General features: G+C 39.8%; 1 protein-coding gene across 1 annotated transcript; it reads left to right on the forward strand.

Moving 5' to 3' along the window:
- LOC124122629 (leucine-rich repeat and guanylate kinase domain-containing protein-like) lies at nucleotides 1–24,958 on the forward strand. The gene is made up of 16 exons (XM_046485725.2): nucleotides 1–225; nucleotides 2,204–2,311; nucleotides 6,374–6,455; nucleotides 9,190–9,372; nucleotides 9,628–9,752; nucleotides 10,084–10,137; nucleotides 10,980–11,069; nucleotides 11,438–11,605; nucleotides 12,612–12,718; nucleotides 13,204–13,323; nucleotides 16,025–16,121; nucleotides 17,230–17,343; nucleotides 18,989–19,190; nucleotides 20,858–21,120; nucleotides 22,019–22,107; nucleotides 23,811–24,958. The coding sequence occupies exons 1-16, from the start codon at nucleotides 7–9 to the stop codon at nucleotides 24,244–24,246; spliced, it is 2,457 nt and encodes an 818-aa protein (XP_046341681.2). The 5' UTR covers nucleotides 1–6; the 3' UTR covers nucleotides 24,247–24,958.
- Nucleotides 24,959–26,928: the final 1,970 nt, after the last annotated feature.

Here is a 26,928-nt window from a genome sequence, read left to right on the forward strand (position 1 = left end):
TTCAAAATGGCGGACCTAGCTGACAACATCCCCGATGCGGAATATTATTCCAATGTTGATGGTGAATATGTTGTTGTCAATGGAGAATCACATCTTATTAACACTGATACAGATATTCTGAAGCTAGACGATAACCCAGATCAACTAGACGAGCCGCTTGGTGATGAAATGGACGATAATATCGGAGTCGGACCTGCGGGCACTGACGACGAAGACGATGTCGAAGTAAGAATTCATCGTAATTTTTATGTGTTTCAGACTAACTGTCATTTCTTTTAGGTACGACTATGAGTTGAATCCCTGCTTTTTTCAATAATATGGAAACAGGGAAAATAAAATACATAAATCTGTCGGGAGTTTTCTGTTTGGATGATCTACAAAATGTTTAAAAACATTCGTATAAAAACTAACTTCAACAAACATTCTTGTATATAAGTCCATTCTATGAACTGCATCTTAAAACCTCTGCTCAGAGACAATCTATAGTGGAAATATATATAAAAAAATACTAAGGCATTTGAATATAGCAACTAACTACATAAACAGTCACCAACTACATAACAGGAAAGATTTACAAGTGCAGAACTATTAACAAACTCTACAATGTGTGTCCTGTCATACACTATTTTCGAACAGTTAAGATGGCATTGCTGATATTTCGAGAGATGAGTGAATCCAAACTCAAATTCTGCTTAAAACCAGTAGGTGATGTCTTCCAGAATAGAATTTAGCTACATTTCGAAAGAAAAAACCCCTTGATAAAAGGCGTCTCGTCTGTAAACTTCCGCTGCACTCGAGTGACATCACCTATTTTCAAAGACCTGATTGGTTTGGTACTTTAGCAGGGTTTTCATGAATGAACAGACGTGCTTTGGCACACAGTTCTCAACATGATTCAGCATTAAAACTTAAAAAATAAATGAAAGTTTGAAACTGATGAACAAAATATGAATATTTGTCAAATTAGAGTGGTCACACTATTTCACTCTTCCTCTTCATCATGACACGAACACCAAAATTCTGAATGATAATGGAATCTTCTGACAGGTGTACAGTAATTCACATGACTACAATGTTGACAGTCCAGACGCATGCATTCTCAAGTCGCCATCTTTGATGACATCACACCTCTCGTAATAATACGACAAGTTGATATCATATACGGCTGTTCGAAAATAGGCGTCGTTCGAAAATAGGGTACTCAACGATAATACCGCGAATCGATAGTGATGCCAGTATAGCAGGACACGGAACAATCATAGATGACATCCTTACCTTGTCAGCTTGCTGATGAGGTTAACCTCACTGGTCATGCGGACAAGGCGTTCCACCGCAGATTCAAATCCTGTTACGGGACTCAAAAGGTTTGTCACTGTTACACTAGGATTACAGGATCATGGGTTACTCAAAGATTTGCCTTGTTTATGACCCATGGTTTGTCTGGTACTACGGCTGCAACGAATACACTATGCGGCGAATATGATTCATATCACGAATATAGGTAAATGAATACGAATATTAATTCACGAATACAATAACAAGTCAGCAGCTGATGTATTATTTGTTATATTCAGTGAAACAATATCAACATAAATTATTTGACATGTTTTGTTTATTATTAATGTATTATACATTTATATACTGCACTTATCCAGGTACTAGTATCTGCTCAAATGCGACAATGACCAGTTACCACAATACTGTCAAAGTAAATAGTATAAGAGTGTTGTCTTTTGAAGAAATCTATGCATATATGTTCTTATGGGTATTTTTATGTAAATGCACATGCTTGCAGTTGCATATTCATTAATATTCAATTCTAGTGGCCATGAATAACGAATTCAATTCATGAATGCATACGGTTCGATTCACCGAATACACAAGTGAATCGTAACAGCCCTATCTGGTACCATTGTGCTTTCCTCCAAAACTTAGCTGACACACTGTGATTTATCTAAACAATGACTTCAGTACAGTTTCATGTGGCAATCTGAAGTCTGCGAATGACGTTGAAAATTTTCAAACTTGTATTGATAAATAATAATTATTATTCTTTTTAAGTCCATTACTCAGTCTAATTATATCCTCAAGTGAAATGCAATGTTTATATAAAAAATGTTATTATGTGCAACAATATCCTAATTTTATGCCAATTATCTTTTTCAAATTTGTTAGGGTAACTGTACAATGCTTCTTCTTTCAGCTTTCACCTGATGGTATCCTGGACGAGGAGACAGTTGGCCGTGGCTTGTCCAACCTTGGTCGATCCGCAGAAGGGGCTTATCAAGTGTATTTACACTGTACAGTGCCTGTAAGTATATAAATGGCCATCATATCTGTTGACAGTCTCATTCTGTCAGTACAATAAAAAATGGGGTCAGTGAAGAAGCGTAGGGGCACGGGTGGCCCAGTCGTCTAAGGCGCTGCGGTTCGCCAGAACCCTATGGTTGAGGGTTTGAATCCCGGTTCGCCTTGATTATGTTTCTAGGTTTGTCACCACCATACCCATGCTCATTGTTTTCACCGAAGTGGTAAACGTCTGAGACCTGCATCACTTCAGGCTATTCAAGACTCAGTTATTCATTCCATCTACACATACCAGTTCATGGATGGACATATGGTTGTTATAACCACAAGCACTCCCTCACCCAGGTCTGCCACTGGGTTGACTGCACAGTCTCACATATACCATATTTTCTTGAGTATAGTGCGCACCCAAGTATAATGCACAACCCCTCTAGTGGATTCAGTATTTCGGAAAAAAATTTGTTTTTGTTTTAATATTATGGGGGGCACGGGTGGCCCAGTCGTCTAGGGCGCCACGGTTCGCTGTGCAGAGTTGTGTCCTCTGGGCACGCCAGAACACTATGATTGAGGGTTTGAATCCCGGTTCGCCCTGATTATGTTTATAGGTTTGTCATCCCCATACCCGTGCTCGTGGGTTTCATCGAAGTGGTAAACGTCTGAGACCTGCATCACTTTGGGCTTTCCTCCCACATTAAGCTGACATGTTGCGATTTAACTGGAATACTGTTAAAAGCGGCATTAAACCCAACTCACTCTCTCACTTGTCACTCAGAAGGCCTGGCTTTGATTCACTCACTCAACAATGACATTTAAATTTAGTGCCTTTATCAATTATGAATATATGGTGAAACAGTTGCATTTAATGTGATTAACTGTACATATAAAATCTATGATATTTAAACCTGTGTCCAAATTAAATGCTTTGTGGGGCTTTAAGTGTGGTTAATAAATTGATAAATAAAGTTGCAACGACATCATCATGCCATCTTCTGGTTTTGGATTTACCAACTGCAGTGGAATTCTCAGCGCTCCAAGCTCCAGATAAGCTGCGTATCTGCGTAAAATACGCATCAGAAATGCAGAAATACGCAGTAAAATAAAATCCAAGCGTATCAAATACGCAACGAACATTACAGATACGCTACAAAAATAAAACTTGTGCATTTCATCAAAATATTGTGAAGTAACCCTGCGTATTCGATTAGCAAACCAGCAACTTATTTTGAAATTATAAACGGGCATTCCGTCAACCTTGCCCAACTCCACGATGTCAGTTACATCATGATCATTTGCCATCACACTTTCTTGTGGAAGTATCGTGGTATTTTTGAGTCCTATAAAGCTCTCGAACCCACAGGACACCAGTTTGCAGGGACTAGATGAATAGTGTTTTTAAATATTTAACTTACATACCACATGTGTAAAAACTAGTGGGTAACAGAAATTTGAATACCCAGATAGAATTACTGATACCCAATAATTTTAAAATGCATGGGTCAAATACCCACAACACCAAAAGCTTATCTAGAGCTCTGAGTGCTAAAGGTAGTACATAGGAACAGGACATGTTCCAATGAGATAAAATGTTTGAAAAATATGAATGAGATAATGAGCAATTATTCAGAATGCTTAGCATTTCAATTTACTCGTTTAAAGGGGAAGTGTACACACAAAAATCACTTTCTATCTTTTCTATTCGTTTCTATCAAAACGCAGTTTTAGAATTAGTTGGTATCTGTGTTTAAAAATATACACTCATTTTTTTCACAGTGAAAGTAGGAAGCTCACAATAGTGTGAAAATGATATGCCATTATGAGGCCTTCGTTTTTCGAGCTAAACAGGCCTGAGTTATCCCCCTTAGATTATGACGTAATTGGTGCCAATTCAACTGGGTCCCTGTCTATTCTCAACGCAAAAGATATCAAGTACCAGTTTGTGGTAAAACAACATGGCCTACGACACACTCCGGCGCAGTGGTGACTCAGCATAACACTATGCTGGCTGGCATCTGAGACGCTAGAATCACACACCTGTACCTACACCACGTGAAGCGGCTCTAACAAAGCATGATGACGTCATAATGTTTATCAATTGGCACCAATGACGTCATATTGTAAGGGGCATAAGCCATGGTGTTTTTGTTATGTAAATAGAACACTTGGTAAATGTGAAAAATATAAATCATTTAAATGCCAAAAAAATGTCAATTATTAGTGATATTTTTATATTTTTGTCTATGACACTTCTAGGTTAACACTTTTAGTGTGGAAAAAGTACAAGAAAAATAGGTTCATTTCCGTGTGAAATTGCCCTTTAAGGACTTGAATTTTCAAGGTTTGTACTTTCTCATAGCTATTTCATGGTGATGATACCTAGTACTGGGACGATACTCTGAGTATTTACTTCTCGATACAAGTTGGTTTGGTTGTTGTTTAACGCCGCACTCAGCATTATTCAAGCTATATGATGGAGGTCTGTAAATAATCGAGTCTTGGCCAGACAATCCAGTGATTGATATCATGAGCATCAAGCCACGCAATTGGGATCGATGACATGAATCGACCAAGTCAGCGAGTCTGACCACCCGATCTCTTACGACAAGCATAGTCGCCTTTTACGGCAAGCATGGGTTGCTGAAGACCTATTCTACCCCAGATCTTCACGGGTTCTCAATACAAGTATCTATTACAGTTGCTCACTAAGTAAGAAATATCATTTCTGACCTCGAATGTTTTCTTTAATAACTGTTGCACCAAACACTTACTAGTGGTAAACATTAGTACTAAAAACGTAAATATTTTCTTCTATTGCACCATGATTGACACTGCTAACTGTAAGTCGTCAGCGCACCAGGCATTTGGCCATCCTGTCTATGAAAAATATGGCTTACACACCACAGATAAGAGCATACCGTATCGACGTAATAAGCGCCCAGAGCGCTCTGAAAAATTAAAAATATAGGGCTCTTATTAAAATATTATTTTGGTGAAAAAAAAAAGATTTGAAAGATAAATATCGTTATTTATGGTGAAATATTTATGTACGACAGATATATTTTTCCATAATTTAATTTTCCATAATTATGGGTGCATATAACACAGGAGTGCGTTATACACGAATAAATAAGTCTTGTGTACATTGATCAATCGGAAGGGGTGCTAATTGAGATTGGTCACTAGCCTATATATAAGCAAAAGTCACCGTGGGCGCTTATTAGAGCGGGGCGCTAATTACGTCGAATACGGTATGTATGTATCGTGATATGTGTTTGATAGTGAGAACGGTATCATGATATGTAAAAGGATTGCACAGTTGGTGTATTGTCCCAGCCCTGATGTAACTATTGTCATTATTCCTACAAAGACCTGCCTGTTGGGTTTCCGGGCAAGTCTGTGGGTCCCCAGTAATAGTTAGGTGACTTATCGGAAAGGGTGATTACTTGCGTGGATTGATGCTCATGATGTCAATCACCAGATTACCTGGTCCCAATCTCATGAAAACCCAACCTTAGTTCTCACAACCTCTAAACAAAGATCTGAAGACATCCCATTAGGGGTCACGTCAGAACGATTTTTCAATCAGAACGTTGCTTACCAGATCATGAAAGTGACAGTCGGAATGTGATTTCTAATCATACAATCTCGAAAACTTTAACACAGGGTATTCCGAACAATAGTTACGGGTTTAACGACTGAATCCATACAACCTAGACCATCTATTAGCCATTCCAGAATGTTCTTTTGTTTAGGTTTCAAATTTGTAATCGAGAATTTGTCAAAATTAGTGCCATAAAGCACGAGAAAGCTGCCTTCTGATTGGTCATTCAATTGGTTGGTCAAAGTTCGCGCAAGGTCGGTCAGACGTGACCCGTAATGGGATGTCCTCAGATCTTTGTTTAGTGGTAGCGAGAACTAAGATCTGATTTTAATGAGATTGACCTGGTCCAGACTTTTTTTCACCGACCACTGTCATATAGCTGGAGTATTGTTGAGTGCATCCTGACACAACAAAACAACAAACAACAAAACAACAAACTCCTTATAAAAACTAATATCTGTGTTGCAGGGCTTCAACTTGACAGACATCAGCATCTTGGCAGAATATGTCCATTTACAAAAAGTGGAGATTCCTTACAACGAAATTACAGGTAAGGACACAGACAAAATATGAATTATGAATGTGATTCAAAATGAAGAGTTGATAAAAACCAATGTGAAGCACGTATGTTGACATGATTTCCCAGGCTCAGCAGCTTTACTGACATAATACCAATACCATTGTGGACATTTTACAGTCAGTATTGTTGGTATATTACAGACCGTGTTGCTGGTATATTACAGACTGTATTGCTGGTATATTACAGACCGTGTTGCTGGTATATTACAGACTGTATTGCTGGTATATTACAGACCGTATTGTTGACAATTTACAGACAGTATTGTTGGTATATTACAGACAGTATTGTTGATATACTGTAAATCTTGTTATTAATGCGAGTGTGAATACAATGCTAAAAATGCGAGTGGTCTTTGCTCGCATTATTAAACATCGCATTTATATCAACAATAAGACATTTTGGATAGCAGAAATACCAACTTAGACATACGCTGAAAACAAACAACTATGTATTCCACATCACTGTTTATTGAGCAGCACTTGTTACAAGTATATAAACAATGTCATTCAAACACTAATTACATCCTGTGAATTATCGATGCTGGGGTAAAGACAAGCGTTCTACTCACTCATGTCATCACTGATCACACCTGCAAGTCCAGACAGACGCCACCCAACACAGTGTCTTTGCTCTTTGCGACTGCGTCAAAGGCCGACACGAGCCAGCGTGCACGTATTGTTTTAGCTGAAGTACTCAAATCAGCGCTCATAAGCAGTGCTATTTGGTATGTGATTGGATTAATGTAAGGTTGGATTAAGGTGAGGGTTCTCCTGTAAACCTGACAGAGGACATTTTGTTTAGATATAAATCCACTGATGCTTGAGAGGAGGGGGTGTCGCATTCATATTGAGTCGCATTTTTGGCTAGGGGCCAGCGGTCACATTCTTTTGGAGAGGCATTAATTTCACGTTTTACAGTATATTATTTAATGATGTCAAAATAATAATCAGTTCAAAATTGCATGAAACTACCACTCACTAGGTTGGATGTACGGAATCAATAAGTAACAATACCACAATCGACAAATGAATATCAAATTTTGTTTTCAAGGTGATGTTTTCCACATTTAATGTTTCTAGAGATGTTATGTGGGTTGGAGTAATGTAGTGCTGGGATAAATGTATTCTTCAAAGAAAACAGTTATTGCAAGTGCGGATCCAGGATGTCTTAAAAAAGGGTTCCATTATTTGGGACCTGTTCATTAATTTGGGGTTGGGAGTGTGATAATTGTTACTACAGTGTTCAAAACTGAGCATGGAACTCAGGAATCCTTGCAATGACCCCAGTGTTAGGCTAAAACAAAATAATAGTCTTGGTTCTCAGGCACCACTCGCATCATCATAAAATCTGCCGCACGTTTTGTTTTTATTTCCATTTTCAAAAAAATATAAAAATCCTAATACTTAAACACAATGCACAAACAAAAATTGAAATGGAAACAAAAACGAAATGTGCATTGAACTTTATGATGATGTGGGCAGTGCCTGAGAACCAAGACTATTATTTTTTTTAGCCTTATAGGTAAACATGTAGAAGGTCCCTTCGTTCAAATACTATAGAAGCAAACCTATTAGATTCAAAGGCACTGCAACATCATTTGACATTGACATGACATTTGACAGCTTCTGTTTTTGCCAGTTATTCAAGAGTCTTTCTTGCCTTCAATTTCACCCATCTACACATACCAGTTCATGGATGGACATTTGGTTGTTATAAACACAAGCACTCCCTCACCCAGGTCTGCCACTGGGTTGACTGCACAGTCTCATATATATATACCATATTTTCTTGAGTATAGTGCGCACCCAAGCATAATGCACAACCCCTCTAGTGGATTCAGTATTTTGGAAAAAGTTTGTTTTTTGTTTTAATATTATGGGGGGCACGGGTGGCCCAGTCGTCTAAGGCGCCACGGTTCGCTGTGCAGAGTTGTGTCCTCTGGGCACGCCAGAAACCTATGATTGTGGGTTCGAATCCTGGTTCGCCACGATTATGTTTCTAGGTTTGTCAGCACCATACCTGTGCCTGTGGATTTCACCGTAGTGGTCAGCGTCTGAGACCTGCATCACTTCGGACTTTCCTCCAACATTAAGCTGACACGCAGCGATATAACTGGAATACTGTTAAAAGCGGCAATAAGCCCAACTCACTCACTGACTCACTCGAATATTATGCACAGAAAAAAAATTACACCGTCCCCCTTCTGCGAATTCCGGTAAACAAACGGATGCTAACACTTGGTCAGTACAAATTTGAAATTTGAGATAAAAAATCGCCAGACATGTTGATTTACCGTTTAATTTTATTTTTTGTTCTGCAAGGCATTGTTTTACATGCAGGGATTTAGATTACCTTGTGGACCCGTGAAGATTCCGGGGTAGAATAGGTCTTCAGCAACCCATGCTTGCCGCAAAAGGTGTCTATGCTTGTTGTAAAAGGCGACTAACGGGATCGGGTGGTCAGGCTCACTGACGTGGTTGATGCATGTCATCGTATCCCAATTGCATGGATCGATGCTCATGATATCAATCACTGGATTGTCTGGTCCAGACTTGATTATTTACAGACCGCCGTCATATAGCTCGAATACTGCTGAGTGCGGCGTTAAACAACAAACAAACAAAAAAGAAAAAAGATTACCTTGTGTATTTTCTCGTACACTAAGCTGCAAATCAGATGTACACACGTATGTTCATGTATCTAGACCTGTCCCCACTGAGCAATCTGGAGCACCTGCTGATACTGGACGCCTCCCACAACCAGATCCCCAGGGTCCTGGACTTCACCCCTCCTAAGAACCTGATGCTAGTTGACCTCTCCTTCAACCAGATCGAGGAGATGAATGACCTCTCTGCTCACCACTTCCTGAAGAAACTCAACCTTGACAGTGAGATTGGCTCATTAACGTTTGTGTTGTCATCTTATTTTTACCAAATGTATGCTTTGCTGTCAATGCAGCTTTAAAAAGGACGAAACTGGAATAAATCATGAACAGTTTTGATGAATAGATGCCATTTTAGACGCCATACACTGTGGTGCAAAGTTTATTAAAGGCTTCATAATAGAACTCTTTTTTTTTTAAATATAATAATTTAATCATGATAAAAAAAACTGACCCTAATTAGTAACCTTTGTTTTTCAGACAACAAGATTCATGAACTGAAGGGATTGAACAACTGTAAAAGACTCTCATTTCTTAGCATGGCACACAACAAGATTGAAAACCTGCAGGGTTTAGAGGGCTTGCCTATTCAGCATCTAAATATGGTAAGACTTTGTTCATGTGTGATTACAGTGTTAATTTTCTTTAATGCTTCACAGGGGCGGTCGGGTAGCCTGGTGGTTAAAGTGTTCGCTCGTCCTGCTGAAGACCCGGGTTCGATTCCCGACTTGGGTACAATGTGTGAAAGCCCATTTCTGGTGTCCCCCGCCATGATATTGCTGGAATATTCCTAAAAGCGGCGTAAAACCATACTCACTCACACACTTTAATGCTTCACACACTATTGTTTGTTTGTGTGAACATATACCTATAAATGCTGATGTTGGAAATGATATGATGAAAGGTTTCAGCATTCTTCCATTTCTTTGATTACAGTGTCACAACTCCTTAACAAGGATTGAGAATATAGAATCTCTCACATACCTAAGGGTAAGTATGTTGGAAGGAAAATGGTTCATACAATGGATATAAACTCATTGTTAACTTGTCCTCTGGCAGCTGCCAATCTTTATAAAGTTACCGTATTCGACATAATAAGCACCCAGGGCGCTCTCAAAATTAGAAATAGGGGGCTCTTATTAGAATATATATTTTTGAGTTCAAAGAGCGTAAATTTCGTGGTTTATGCTGAATTGTTTATAAACGAGAGATACATTTTTCCAGAATTTAATTGCCCATAATTAAGGGTGCATATAACAAACGTATTATGCTCGAATAAATAGCCTTGTGTACATTTATCAATCAGAAGGGGTGCTAATTGGGATTGTTCACTAGCCAGTATATTAGCAAATATCGCCGTGGGCGCTTACTAGAGCGGGGCGCTTATAACGTCGAATACGGTATATACTTACTCTGTTTTGATGCCTCTTTCCTACAAAAGGTATCAAATTTGGGTAAAGGATTTATGCATTTGGCAGAATGGGAAACTAGTTTTGACATTTGATTCTTGCCATAAAAGGAGACAATGTTTGTCGTAAGAGGCGACTAACGGGATTGGGTGGTCAGGCTCGTTGACTTGGTTGATGCATGTCATCGTATTCCAGTTGCGTGGATCGATGCTTATGGTGTCAATCAGTGGACTGTCTGGTCCAGACTAGATCATTTACAGACTGCAGTCATATAGCTGGAATATTGCTGAGTGCAGCGTTAAACAACAAACAAACAAAAGGGATGTGATAGAGCTCCAGTTATCTTACCCCTGTGGTTTGGGCATTTAGGGCTGACCTGTGCAAGTCACTTCATATCATGGAGTGTTTGATTGTGTATTGTAGCACCTGAACCTGTCCGGGAACAAGATCCGCAGTCTCTCTGGTCTGGAAGGTCACGACATGTTAGAGTACATTGACCTGGAAAACAATGAGGTTTGTATGGCCACTGCCACCTTGATTAATCCCCACCCACTGTATAAATAAACTAAATAAATAAATGATTCCTTTAAACACTTGTTCGATCAATTCCTTTTACTAAAACTGCTCTTTTTCTTTTTTATTTCTTCCATATATTTTTAAATTATAAAACAGAACAATTTCCCTTTCATTTTCTTGGAAATATTCTGCTGAGGAATGTGAGTGCAATTTATGAATACATCAATGTTGTGTATTGAAATTCTGATTAATGCTTAGTTTATGAAAATAAGAATTTTATATTTGTATTTTTTATCTGTACAGCTGCAATGCCATGTTTGTGCTTGTGTGTCAGAATAGCAGTACATGTATGTGTAACTTGTCAGGTGATCGACATCAGTGAGATGAAGTACTTGATGAAGTTGAGGATGTTGCGACAACTGAACCTGCTGCAGAACCCGGTACAGGAGTTGCCTGACTACCGACTCTCCATCCTCTTCAGGCTCCAGAGTCTCACCGACCTCGACAGGATGAGAGTTGAAGTGGAGGAGAAGGTACATTCACCCCTCCCATGTACAGTCTGTGTCATTAGGTTGGTTGGTTTGTTGTTTAACGCCGCACACAGCAATATTCCAGCTATATGACGGCGGTCTGTAAGTATTGAGTCTGGACCAGACAATCCAGTTATTAATATCACAAGCATCGATCCACGTAATTGGGATCAATGACATGCATCAACCAAGTCAGCGAGCCTGACCACCCGACCCCGTTAGTCGCCTCTTACGACAAGCATAGCCGCCTTTTACAGCAAGCATGGGTTGCTGAAGACCCATTCTACCCCGTGACATTAAACTGTGTGGGAGATCAGGGTTAGAATAGGTTCCCAGCAACCTACGCTGGACGTAAGGGGCAGCTAAATCAGAGCTCAAGATAAGCTGCGTATCTGCGTAAAATACGCATCAGAAATGCAGAGATACGCAGTAAAATAAAATCCAAGCGTATCAAATACGCAACGAACATTACAGATACGCTACAAAAATAATACTTGTGCTTATCATCAAAATATTGTGAAGTAACCCTGCGTATTCGATTAGCAAATCAGCAACTTGTTTTGAAATTATAAACTGGCATTCCGTCAACCTTGCCAAACTCCACGATGACAGTTACATCATGATCATTTGCCATCACACTTCCTTGTGGAAGTATCGTGGTATTTTTGAGTCCAATAAAGCTCTCGAACCCACACGACACCAGTTTGCAGGGACTAGATGAATAGTGTTTTTAAATATTTAACTTAAATACCCTAATGTGTAAAAACTAGTGGGTAACAGAAATTTGAATACCCAGATAGAGTTACTGATACCCAATGATTTTTAAATGCATGGGTAAAATACCCACAACACCAAAAGCTTATCTGGAGCTCTGTAAATGGATTGGGGGTCAGACTCAGTGATTTGGTAGATGACGTGTCATTGTACGCTAATGGCATTGGTCGTCACTATATCAATCACTGGTTTGTTGAGACTCTGTGGTTCACTAAGTGTTTGACTATGTCCACAGGTTGCAGCCAGGAACATGTTTGACCCTCCGCCAGAGGTCGTGGCAGCCGGGGATCACATGATGCATGTGGTGTACAACTTCCTGCAGCCAAGCAGAGTGTGGGACAGGTTAGTCGAGCTTCTCAAAATGAAAAGAAAAAGAAAATGTGACACTTTGTCAAACCTTTTATATTTTTTACCATTTTTAACGATCCAATAATTATCTATAATTCATTACTACCTAGTTTACAGACATTTTGCAAACCAACTTTGATAGATTAGAAAAAAAGTTTGAAAAGAACTCGTGAAGTTCAATAGTTTTAATTTGGCATGAAGTTGTCTGGGGGGCAGTTTTGAGTGAAATATTAATTCTGATTAAAGTGCAGGATGTTTCATATTTTGTCAGTTATCTATATGTATATTTACATCTGTCAGAGAAGGTGGTGGTCTTTTTATTGTGCTGAAACCCATCCAACAAAGAAAGAGATCGGGTAAATAATAATAAAATGTAACTATTTTTGTTTTATTGTCTGATTGAGGCATTGGCTCTGGTCATTCAAATGTTTACCAAAAAATAACAGTGTGTTGTCCAACAGGTAACTTTGTATTTGCAGTACTTTACCAAACATTGAGACTGTGTACCCTATGCTGGTCCTCGTGGGTCCTCAGGGTTCAGGGAAGAAAGACCTTGCTCTCAAACTTACAGAAGAATTTTCTGATTACTTTGGTTATGGGTAAGTACTTAATGGATCAAACATAAAATATAGTCTTGCAGGGTGTGTTTTTGCTGCGGTAACCATATCTCTGTGCTGCTTCATAAGAACAGGTTTGGTATTGACTTGTTGCTGCACAGAGCTAGAGGCTGTTCCACAGTGCTTTCCTGCTAGACCTCCAGTTCGGAACATACCACACTCACAACTCTGCCATAATGTACATCGTTATCCCACAAAAACTGCCTTCAAATCTGTGTACATATGTTTTTAATCATGCAACTTTGTACTTATTGGGTTGGAGTCAACGAGAAGGTAGGGATTTTGGGTTGCCGTTGTTGAGCTCGAAGTTGTGTTCTTGATCCAAGTAAGAAGTATGTGACCATCATTAGTTTTACCTCGGAACATACTTGATCATCAAATGTATCGTAACCCCATCAGTTATGATCACTCACTACCCACTCACTCACGAACTCACTCTCTCTCTTTCTCTCACTCACTCACTTACTCTCTCTCTCTCACACTCTCTCTCACTCACTCACTCACTTACTCTCTCTCTCTCACTCACTCGCGAACTCACTCACAAACTCACTCTCTCTTTCTCTCACTCACTTACTCTCTCTCACACTCTCTCACTCACTCACTCACTCTCTTTCTCGTACTCACTCTCTCTCTCTCACTCACTCACTCACTCTCTCTCTCACACTCTCTCACTCACTCACTCACTCACTCACAACGGGATCAGGTGGTCAGATGAGGATTAGTATTACAATCCAATCTAGGTGGGGTTCATAAATAATCACTGTCATTACGAGACTGGCCTCATGGTAATGTTGTTTTTGGGAAGCATCGCTTCATCAAGTGGATTCCAGTGTTTGAATAAACTGTGTGTCCTTTATCAGTTGGCTTGTATTTCGCACGGTGTTGTTCCACCTGTGAAGATCTGGGGTAGAATAGGTCTCCAGCAAACCATGTTTGCCGTAAAAGACTACTATGCTTAACGGGATCGGGTGGTCAGACTCGCTGATTTGGTTTGTGCATGTCATCTCTAGAGGTGTAACGATACGGGAGGGTACGATATGTATCGCGATACAGGGGTCGCGATACGATACGTATCACGATACAGTGTTTACTGGTACAAGCTAAGCCAAGTTGATGTCTTTCTGCTCTCTAAAAGATGTGACAAGTACAGTTGAAAAAGATATAAGGTGTTATTTACTGTTATAGCATCTTGTCAGAAATACAGCATGTTTTACTGAAACAACAAACTGGCTTTGAAACTGTTAAACGTATTTCATGTTTAAAAGTACTGTATTTTCTTGAGTATAGTGCGCACCCCCCTCTAGCGGGTTCAATATTTTGGAGAAAAAATAGAAATTTGAATATTATGCGCAGAAAAACATTACACCGTTAGTCACCGTACCCCTTCAGCGAAGTCCGGCAAACGAACGTGTGATGAGAAACTTCGTCAGTACAAATTCGAAATTTTAAATAAAAAATCACCAGACATGTTTATTGACCGTTTAAATTGTATTTTTTGTTCAGCTAGGCATTGTTTAATATCCAGGGATTAAGATTACCTTGTGTATTTTATCGTAAACTAAGCCGGACACAGCAATCAGCTATACACACGTTTTCTTGGAATCTACCGGTGATTCGGTCAAGACACACCCAATGATATAACTTAACAGGATTTTAATGCAAGGATCGGCAAAAGTTGTATCTGAAACTATTTTTTTTATCAGGAATAATATATTCCAATATCTTGTTAATTTAGATGCGGCTTTTACTAAACATATTTAAAATAATAATAACCCTAAGCAAAGCAGCTGATCGCTATTGCCGGGTATTATTTTTTACATGGAACCAGTCTGACCAGTCACCGTCAAGGCTCCCGTGCACGTGATCGCGTGATCGCAAGAATTACGTGTTGACATAGAATCGTCCAACAAAAACAAATATGACTTTTAACGAATCAAAGTATGGCATTTATGATATATGTATCCATTCTCTGTCAACTAGAGTTTGTTTCACGGCGTCAATAGCGGTAACCTGACCGTGGTTGCTGTTAATAACGGTGAGTTGTGCGATCTTCCGATCGCTTCACACACGATTTCGCCGAAATTAATTAAAACAATATTAAAAGGATTTTGAATAAAATTAATGAAATTAGTTACAAACATAAGTCCAGATATACAAAGAACACTTTTTCTAGCCAGACAGTGTAATTACATGAATAATTTGCGAACTTCAGTATGGATTTGTTGACATGGTATTTCCGGTGTTATGGCTCACGGTAATGTCTTTCCATGGGGGAAAAAACATCAAAACTCATTTATTCGTGTATAATGCGCACCCCCTTCTACACAGCTGTTTTTCGGAGAGAGAAAAGTGCGCACTATACTCAAGAAAATACGTAAGTAAAACTGTGTTATGAAAATATCGTATGTATCGCGATACATGCTTCCCAAATCGATGCATCGTATCGTGGGCTGTACATTGGAAAACAATACTGTATCGCCGTATCGTTACACCACTAGTCATCTCATCCCAATTTGATCGATGCTCATGATGTCAATCACTGGATTATCTGTACAAGACTTGATTATTTACGGACCGCCATCATATAGCAGGAACATTGCTGAGTGTGGCGTTAAACAACAAACAAACACTTTAATGTACCGCATATCCATGACCGACTCACTTCAAGCCCCTCTGTTGACAGCATGCCAGACACAACAAGGAAGCCCTACGCTGATGAAGTCCATGAGAAAGACTACAACTTTGTCTCCATTGAAAAGTTTGAGATAGATATCAAAATGGTAAGGCACTTTGTAAATCACTCTGCTTGTTTTGTCAACAAATGCCTGTCTCCCCTCAAAACTATTCAAAACACAATTACTTTCAATAAACTTGAATACAGAAACACATGCATTAAATGGAAAACTCAATTGTTCGAAAACAGCATGCATAAATACCCAATGAAGCTTTTTCAGCATGCGTACATCGGAGCTAATTTCACAAACACAATTATGAGCTACTTTACTTTCCGAGTCAAGCCTATAGTTAGAACCGTTATATACACCTAAAACATTATTTCATTTTTTTAAATCTCAAAATGCATACTCATTTTTGAGAAAAACCCAGTAGAGTGATGAATACCCAATTAAAAATGCAATAACCCAATTAAAGTACAAACTTTCGAGTAAAAACTCAATTGCTCAAAATCAAAAAGTTATCTGGAGCTCTGGTCCCTCATGGCTTCTGTGATCATGGGTTCCAGGCCCCCTTTTGCTCTAGACACCTTAAGTGTCAACTGCGCCCTCGGTCAAGTCATTTTATGACCCCTCCCAATTTTTCAAAATCATGGATCTGCCCCTTCACCATATGCATCCAACATCAAATACGGTAAACCCTGCTGCGATAGGCCTAAAACTTGTATATTGTTCAAAGTGACTTTCAACCAAACTCACTCACTGTCTGATACACAGCATTACTTCAGTGTGAATGAATATGTAAATTAACCCAGGGGTCCGGAAACCGTCATATGCGCCGGACATGTCCGATTGGGAATCATAAATGTCCAGTTTAAAATATTGCTTACCGGACATTTAAATTTCTCTGTCCGGACATTTTAAAAAGTATTGTCCGGACATTCTTAAATTTTGACCAGACATGATCAACAGTTAAGACTGAGCAGTTTCTGTCTGCAGTTGTAACACAATGAAGATTATCTACGCTTTGTTTGTTTTGATTGCTGTAAATACATCATACCTACATGATAGTCCAAGCGGTCAATCACTGTAATAGGCAATAAACTGAGTTGACACTGATTAATCGAGGATTAATTACCCCGGTACTAAATGCAAATGTCCGATTGGGATTTTAAATTTTCCGGACCCCTGTATTAACCACTTCTGCTTGACCCAGGGTCAGTTCATCCAGTCCAACGAATACCATGGTGACTGGTATGGTCTCCAGATGGAGTCTGTAGAGGGTGTGGCCAGGGAGGGGCTGGCTTGTGTGGTCCAAATGGAGCTGGAGGTAAGTCATGATAAGATAGCATACCGTATTCGACGTAATAAGCGCCCCGCTCTAATAAGCGCCCACGGCGACATTTGCTAAGAAATTGGTTTGTGAACAATCCCAATGAGCACCCCTTCCTATTGATCAATGTACACAACACTTATTTATTCGCGTATAATACGCTCTGGTGTGTTATATGCACCCTTAATTATGGGCATTTAATTCTGGAAAAATATATCTGTCGTACATAAATATTTCAGGCTGTCAGCATAAACCACGAAATGTATCTTTCAACTCTGTTTTTTTCCACCAAAATAACATTTTAATAAGAGTCCCCTATTCCTAATTTTGAGAGCGCCCTGGGCGCTTATTACGTCGAATACGGTACATCTGAAGTAAGTACCTTTCGTAGTTACTTTCTTGTCCATAAAAGGCATTTAAGAAAAGACATATTTTAACAGAGACTGATCTTCCATCAGGGGATTCACTGAGAAGAATACATTTACTGCAGACTAGGGCTGGGACGAGTCCAAATTAACTACCTGGGTACCCAACACCCAGGTGACCCTATTACCCGACCCTACCCGTGTACCCGCTGTAGATATTTAGAGATAGGTACAAAACTGTCCGATTTGGAAAAGTTTTACCGGAGCCCCAGGAAAATGTATTTACAAACACGTGTAAAACGATCTGGTCATGCATACACTGAAGTTTACTGCATGAAGTTTTATCTTTATTCAAACATATAAAAGTCAGAAGGAATGGGTGCATTGTCAGAAAGAAATGGGAACATTAGTGACTTGTAGTGTAACCATAGAGTTTTGGATAATTTTTTTCATTAAACAATATGCATGTATCACGTGACAAACCACGGGTCCGGGTAGTCCTGTGGGTACCCGGGTCCTACTCAGGACCCACCCGACCCGAGTACCCGAGTTACCTGTCCCAGCTCCACTGCAGACATTTCAGTTTATTTTGTTATCTGAATACACTGCAGTGTGTGCAGTATGTGTCTCATCTCTTGAACTATTGGACCAGTGAAGATCCGGGGTAGAATAGGTCTTCAGCAACCCATGCTTGCCGTAAAAGGCGACTATGCTTGTCGAAAGGTGACTAAAAGGATCAGGTGGTCAGGCTCGCTGATTTGGTTGATGCATGTCATCGTTTCCCAATTGCGTGGATTGATGCTCATGATGTCCATCACTGGATTGTCTGGTCCATCATTAAGCTGGAATACTGCTGAGTGCGACATTAAATAACAAACAAACAAACAAACAAACAAACAAACAAACTTAAACCATTGTCTTGCAGTTGACCTTTTTTGGAAAAATAGTACTTTTTAGATATATTTTACTTTCTCTTTTCATTTTTTTAGGTTCAGTGGTATCCTTAAAAACAATTTATTCATAAATTCTAACCTAATACATGTAGGTAACAAAATGCTAGTGTCGAGGAATAAAATAATCATATAATCATTTGTTTTAAAGTGAAAGGATGAAAGAGACCATCAATAACTGACTTCAGGCAACCTGTGGTTCGTAATCAACCACACCCTGTCATTGCCATTATATTACTTCTAGCAACTGAACTGCAAACTTTTCTAACATTTAGAGATAATTTCTTGTAATGGAAGGGATGAGTTATCTTGGAATGTTGCCTTCAGGGGGTACTGTCGCTGAAGAACACTTACTTTGAGCCGAGGTACGTGCTGATCCTTCCACTGAACCATGAGGCTCACGAGCGCCGACTCCGAGAGAGGGGCGTGTACTCTGAGCAGCAGATCAAGGACACTCTGAAGAGAGCCGAGATGTACAAGGACTACAACCAGGAACATCCAGGCTTCTTTGACATGCTGATCAACAGTGGTAAGTGAGCACTGGTCTAACACAGGTGGCGGTGGGGTAGCCTAGTGGTTAAAGCGATCACTCGTCCCGCTGAAGGCCTGGGTTCGTTTCCCCACATGGGTACAATGTGTAAAGCGCATTTCTGGTGTCCCACTGCTGGAATATTGCTAAAAGCAATGTAAAACCATACTCACTCACTCACTCTAACACAGGTGCTTGCTTGAGATGTGACAATGTGGTGCATGATTTGATGTGTGTCAAACTACACTTTTTGCAATGGATGCATTGCATACTATATGTCTTGATATATGGTTTGGAATATCATTCGGGTTTTTAGCCTATCTGAGATTTGGCATCTCCAAACCTACATGCGAGCCCACTAGCTTGAAATACTTGATAACTAGATATACATCAAGGGTATGCATCAATGCTCTCTGTATTCATCATCATTTCCATTTATCCATAATATCTTATCCTTACGTTTCCATTTAGATAAATTATGGGGTAGAATAGGTCTTCAGCAACCCATGCTTGCCGTAAAAGGGGACTATGCTTGTCGTAAAAGGCGACTAACGGGATCGGGTGGTCAGGCTCGCTGACTTGGTTGATGCATGTCATCGATCCCAATTGCGTGGATCGATGCTCATCATATTAATCACTGGATTGTCTGGTCCAGACTCGATTATTTACAGACCGCCGTCATAAAGCTGGCATATTGCTGAGTGCGGCGTTAAACAACAAACCAACCAACCAACCATTTAGATTAAAAAGTTCAAGATGAAACCTAATTAACAAGATCCATTTGCTGGATCTAGTGTATTCCATTGTTGAGGCTATATTGGTGGACTGGCATTATAGTTAGGGTAGACAGCCCTTAATTTCTAACATCCACAAAGGGGTGGTTAAAGTTTCCAATCATCACGCAAAGGCCCAGGTTCGATTACAACAGGAGAAGCCCATTTCTGGTGTCCCCAACAATGACAATACTGGAATGTTGCTGAGGGCGGCGTAAAACCCAACACACTCACTCACTAATGCCAGACAAACCATAATATGTTCAGCCTACAGATTATTACTTTCTCAAAGCTCCAGATAAGCTTTTGGTGTTGTGGGTATTTGACCGATGCATTTAAAAATCATTGGGTATCAGTAATTCTATCTGGGTATTCAAATTTCTGTTACCCACTAGTTTTTACACATTAGGGTATTTAAGTTAAATATTTAAAAACACTATTCATCTAGGCACTGCAAACTGGTTTTCGTGTGGGTTCGAGAGCTTTATAGAACTAAAAAATACCACGATACTTCCACAAGAAAGTGTGATGGCAAATGATCATGATGTAACTGTCATCGTGGAGTTGGGCAAGGTTGACGGAATGCCCGTTTATAATTTCAAAATAAGTTGCTGATTTGCTAATCGAATACGCAGGGTTACTTCACAATAGTTTGATGATACGCACATGTTTTATTTTTGTAGCATATCTGTAATGTTCCTTGCGTATTTGATACGCTTGGATTTTATTTTACTGCGTATTTTTGCATTTCTGATGCGTATTTTACGCAGATACACAGTTTATCTGGAGCTCTGTTTCAATTGACATCCACAAGCAGCAGCTGATTTGCCTCATAGTTGGATTATCTTTCTCCCTTAAGTTGAATTGCGGACTAACTGTACCTCTTGTCTCTAGATGACATCCAAGATGGCTACCGTCGCCTGCGTCATCTGGTGATGGACTACCTGGGCATTGGCTCCATGTCGCCCAACATGATGACCGACCCCACCAACAACTATGAGGAGGCCCATGGGGAGACTGATATGTACCCTCTGCCAGGTGCTGCTTCTGCCACCATGATGGGGGCACGCACCTGGTCGAAACCAAGCCTTCCCGACAGCATGTCACAGACCAGAGGCAAAGTTACCTCCCCTGCTACAACAGGAAGAGGGATAGTGGTGAGTTTGAAAGATATATATAAAAGTAACTGTTTCTAGACTAACGGGGTCAAGACTTACAGTTCCTGATGAACAGGGTCCTGACAGGGTCAAGATGAACTGTTTCCTGATGAAGAGGGGCCAGACTAACTGTTTCCTGATGAAGACGATCCTAACAGGGTCCAGACTAACTGTTCCCTGATGAACAGGGTCCTAATGGGGTCCAGACCAACTGTTTCCTGATGAACAGGGTCCAGACTAACTGTTCCCTGATGAACAGGGTCCTAACAGGGTCCAGACTAACTGTTTCCTGATAAACAGGGTCCAGACTAACTGTTCCCTGATGAACAGGGTCCTAACGGGGTCCAGACTAACTGTTTCCTGATAAACAGGGTCCAGACTAACTGTTCCCTGATGAACAGGGTCCAGACTAACTGTTTCCTGATGAACAGGGTCCAGACTAACTGCTCCCTGATGAACAGGGTCCTAATGGGGTCCAGACTAACTGTTTCCTGATAAACAGGGTCCAGACTAACTGTTCCCTGATGAACAGGGTCCTAACGGGGTCCAGACTAACTGTTTCCTGATAAACAGGGTCCAGACTAACTGTTCCCTGATGAACAGGGTCCAGACTAACTGTTTCCTGATGAACAGGGTCCAGACTAACTGCTCCCTGATGAACAGGGTCCTAATGGGGTCCAGACTAACTGTTTCCTGATGAACAGGGTCCTAATGGGGTCCAGACTAACTGTTTCTTGATGAACAGGGTCCAGACTAACCATTTCCTGATGAACAGGGTCCTAACAGGGTCCGGTAGAACTGTTACCTGATTAACTGTTTCCAGACTAACTGTGTCCTGATTAACGGGGTCCAGACTAAAGCAATTTCATCACAGCTCTCACTCCCTTATGCATTTCAGGAGGAGGAGTCACTGCGGAGGAGACACAGTGCAGCTAAGGGGGTAGTGGCGGGCTATGTGCCACCCCTGTATGAACAGCTGCTCACTGGGTACGTACCAAACAAACTGACATTCAAATATACTGTTATGATTCCGATGGGGGACTTGATGTCTTGTAGTTTGACTTACTGTTGAGATAGTGTAGTCAGAAGGTAATGTGTGCTGGAATTATTAATCAGCTTACTAAAAGAGTGAAAATCGTGTACCAGTAAACTCTTGTCATCCCCTGCAACACATTTTGGAGGGGGTATTAACTTGGCACTTAAATAAGTCTAATGGTGAACTGGTGCCTTTTGATAGTTTGGGGTTTGCGCCAAAAATATTTTTCAAGTTTCCATGGCAACAGCCTTAACTTTGGCTGGAAATGGGGGTAGTGCTTATTTCCGGAGCAGATATTGAAAAACGTAAAATATATTTTCAACAAACTTGGAACACAGATAGGTCTAGTTGTGAATTGGTGCCTTTTGATTGTCTGGGATTTTTGGCAACAAAATATTAGGTATATTTTCATATTACTTGTTGACATATTCACGACAAGTATTTTCTATTGTGGGGGATATCAATGACTTTGTCCTCTTGGAGCACATTTCCAGACCATGAGTTGCACTGATGTTTCATGCTGAATGGCATTATTTGTCTGTGCTGTAAGCAACATGTTACCCATGCTTGTATATCCAGATCCAGAGGGTGGCACTGGGACAAGCATCCCTTGTACGTGTGGTACTTTTTATGTGAACATTTACACACCTGGCACTTTTTATATAAACCTTTTACACATCTCTGGAAGTTTTGTATTTAATCGCAGAGCTACAGATAAGCAGCATATTTGCGTAAAATACCTCCAAAATATATTCCAAACCCAATTACTTTCAATTAACTTGCATACAGAGTCGCATGCATTAAACAAAGAACTCAAATGTATAAAATCAGCTCTTGTAAATGCCTAATGAAGCTTTTTCAGCATGCGTACAAAGGAGCTTATTTCCGAAACACAATTATGAGCTAAGGTATTCCGAGCCAAGCCTATATATTTGGAACAGACATATATATCTAAAACATTATTTCTTTTTTTTTTTAAATCTTAAAATGTTCACTAATTTTGGGAAAAACCCAATAGAGTGATGAATAGAGGATGAATATTGGTTACCCAATGAAAATTGTAATAACCAAATTAAAAACGAAACCCTAGAGTAAAAACTCAATTGTTCAAAAAGTAATCTGGAGCTCTGTAATCGGGTAAACCATACATGGGTACAGATGGGGTTTCGCACAACCCACACAAAACATTGCTTCAAGGATTATTTCTGTCATCTAGCAGTTGTTTAACAATACTATTACCGTATTCGACGTAATAAGCGCCCACGGCGATATTTGCTAATAGTGAACAAATCCAATTAGCACCTCTTCTGATTGATCAATGTACACAAGACTTATTTATTCATGTATAATACGCACTCGTGTGTTATATGCACCCTTAATTATGGGCAATTAAATTCTGGAAAAATATATCTGTCGTATATAAACAGTTCAGGCCATCAGCATAAACCACGAAATTTATCTTTCAACAAATAATATTCTAATAAGAGCCCCCTATTTCTAATTTTGAGAGCGCCCTGGGTGCTTATTACGTTGAATACGGTACTTGCAAATGCATCAGACAGCAGTCAGATGAAGTACACCGTGGTCTGACCTTTTCCCATTTCCCATGTTGAGGTATGTTTGAACTCACACCACTCCATTCCCTGTTGTACAGATATCCCAAGACAGCCCCTCAAGCTGTGGACGACCAGGTAGGTCTGGGTGATGAGATGGACCCTCGGGCCTTCTCCGCCCCCGTCAACACCATCAACGTGGGGAACAGCGGCGCCCTTCCGCCTGCATCACCCGACTCCAGCACTGATGATGCAAGTTCCGGCTCGGGGTTCTCGGACTTAGACTCTGCAACAGAGCTACAAAGAGGCAGCACCCCACCCAGTCAAAACGATGCTGCTAAAGGCCTCTTGCCTACGGAAACTGTTAACCCACTTGAACTGATTTCTGAGCAGGGATATAAATCTGCCTCCAACACTGAGCTCCCTGCTCCACGACCACCCTCCGCACCTCGACCCGACTCACGGAACAGACCGGGTTCAGATCGACATAAAATCTTGCCACCCATCAACCAAACACAAACAGTTCCTGTGTCATAGCAACCTGTTGAAGTAGTCAAGCTTGTCTGTGATTTATAACAAAAACATGATTGTTCATATATTGATTTGATTAAGAAATTGGAATTATGATTACTTGATCTCTGATAACTGGAAATGAACAATAAAGCCCAAATCCTGTTAATGTCTCATCATGTGACTTTCTATCAGATTGTCTTTCAAAATATTATCGAAATTCTTAAAGTATGAAACTTATTGAAGTTGTTTTAAGTTAAGTTTCCGATGTCAACCATGATCCATACCACTGTATTGAAATCCAATTGAGTTGCTCTATGATCTGTATATCTACTGTCAGTTAATATATGTTCCTGATTATTTCATGTCATAAAACAAGTGGTTACATGTTGAAATATTGTTTAATTTATTCCAAGTTGATGTGTAAAGTTTCAGATATTGACAGCCGAGAACCATGCCGTAGGATTTAATTCAGATTTCATTTATCTATAACTGAGAATTGCAATTTAGTTAATTTCCACATCATTGTCATGTTATGTTACATGCACCCATGTGTAACCATGCTTGGGTGTAAATGACACCTCTAAGTGTACATAGAAGGGTAGATGATAGATCTTTTCATATGATCCATGTTCTTTATGATCCACTGTTCTGCGATACTTTGCTTGTTTTGTAAATAATATATGTAATGTTCATATTGTGCTTTTGGAATGTGAAATTATTAAATGTATACTTTGAAGAATTATTTAGTTTTTTGTAAACATGCATATAGCATGCAACATCATCATCATCTTCATCATCATCAAGCGTCATACCAAAAGACGTTAAAAAATGGTACTTGTTGTTACCATGTCTGGCGCTCGGCATTAAGGGGCTAAAACAAGGACTGGTGGGCTCGGAGTCGGTATACTGTGTCTGAGTGGCGTACAAGAATACAATGATTTTGAATTGAAATCCCAGATACATCCTGATAATGATCTTTGGTTTATCAGCACCATACCCAGGCATGTGAGTTTGGCCAAATTTGTAAACAACCGGTACCTGCATCAGTAAAAGCCTTCCTCCCACATTAGTTGGTTGGTTAGTTGGTTTGTTGTTCAACGCTGCACTCAGCAATATTCCAGCTATATGACTGCGGTCTGTAAATAAACCAGTCTGGACAAGACAATCCAGTGATCGACATCATGAGCATCGATCCACGCAATTGGGATCGATGACATGCGTCAGCCGAGTCAGCGAGCCTGACCACCCGATCCTGTTAGTCGCCTCTTGCGACCAGCGTAGTCACCTTTTATGGCAAGCATGGGTTGCTGAAGACCTATTCTACCCCGGATCTTCGCGGGTCTCCTCCCACATTAAGCAGACCCGCCATGATACATGTATTGTACAACATGCCATTAAACCAAACTATAAACCATACTAACTCAATCATTTCAACATAAACTGAGTTGCCTTGTTCTGACATTCTGTTGGAAACTATCACTAATGACTAAATCCAACACACAAAATCTGGTACAAGTTTATTCTTTCATTAACAACCTTTAGACAAGACATTTGCAACGAGTCCATGAAATAGCTCATTCAGAATCTTCAACCTATTCAAATCATATACCAAAACACAATGAAAATGCCAAATCAACTTTAACTCAAATTTTGTGCTGACGTTCATCTTCAAACACATCAAATGAGATCTGAACCTGTACAACAACCTTGTTGTTTCGTTACCTCATGCCTAAACACCCAAAACAACCTACCGTATTCGATGTAATATGCGCCCTGCTCCAACAAGCGCCCACGGCGATATTTGCTAATGTATTGGCTAGTGAACAATCTCAATTAGCACCCCTTCCAATTGTTTAATGTACACAAGACTTATTTATTCGTGTATAATATGCACTGGTATGTTATATGCACCCTTAATTATGGGCAATTAAATCCTGGAAAAATATATCTGTCGTATATAAACATTTCAGGCTGTCAGCATAAACCACGAAATTTAAGATCTTTCAACTCAAAATAATATTCTAATTAGAGCTACCTATTTCTAATTTTGAGAGCGCCCCGGGCACTTATTACGTTGAATACGGTAATTTGATTTTTGTGGCCATTTGGTCAATATTACAAATAATTGAATAAGCTTCAGTGTTTCAGTATATGTAAATAATATTAATATCCATTCATAAAATACAAATTCATCACACACACACTCACCAAATATGGTACATAATCTGTTGTCGAAACTAAGCATGAAACTCATGGCTTCCTTGCCGTAACACTGATGCTAAAAATAATAGATTTAGGTGATCTCTAGATTCCAATACTATAACAACTTTCAAGGATGCCACGACTCCCATTTACTTTGAACACTACAAAATGCAGGGGTAGATACAGCCACTAGCTCATTGGTTCAAGGCAATTGAAAATTTAGACGAACCAGTTATTTTTTCAAAAATCTAGTTACAAAATGTATTTTGCTTTTGTACCAGTCAAAAATGAGCAGTAGGCATGTTGGATATTTTACATGGCGTCTACTGCTGATAATGCAACAGCTGGAACTGGGTATCACATGTTACTTGTCTTACACGTTTATATAGTCTGGAAGGTAATTTAAGGTACCGACGTTTACTACAGTATCTGAAAAACTATCGGACCTACTCCAGTCAAAGTTGGTATGAGATTATTAAACAGTCATACATAACTGGATATTAC

Source organism: Haliotis rufescens, unplaced genomic scaffold (genome assembly GCF_023055435.1).
Source record: "Haliotis rufescens isolate VD_foot unplaced genomic scaffold, xgHalRufe1.0.p SCAF_16, whole genome shotgun sequence".
In the NCBI taxonomy this organism is placed as follows: Eukaryota; Metazoa; Mollusca; class Gastropoda; order Lepetellida; family Haliotidae; genus Haliotis; species Haliotis rufescens.

Excerpts from the sequence above, each read along its gene's own strand:
- LOC124122629 (XM_046485725.2), top strand. The coding sequence starts at position 7 with ATGGCGGACCTAGCTGACAACATCCCCGATGCGGAATATTATTCCAAT. Across the intron at positions 9,753-10,083 it reads CTATTCAGCATCTAAATATG|TGTCACAACTCCTTAACAAG; the intron begins GTAAGACTTTGT and ends CTTTGATTACAG. Across the intron at positions 21,121-22,018 it reads CAACAGGAAGAGGGATAGTG|GAGGAGGAGTCACTGCGGAG; the intron begins GTGAGTTTGAAA and ends TATGCATTTCAG.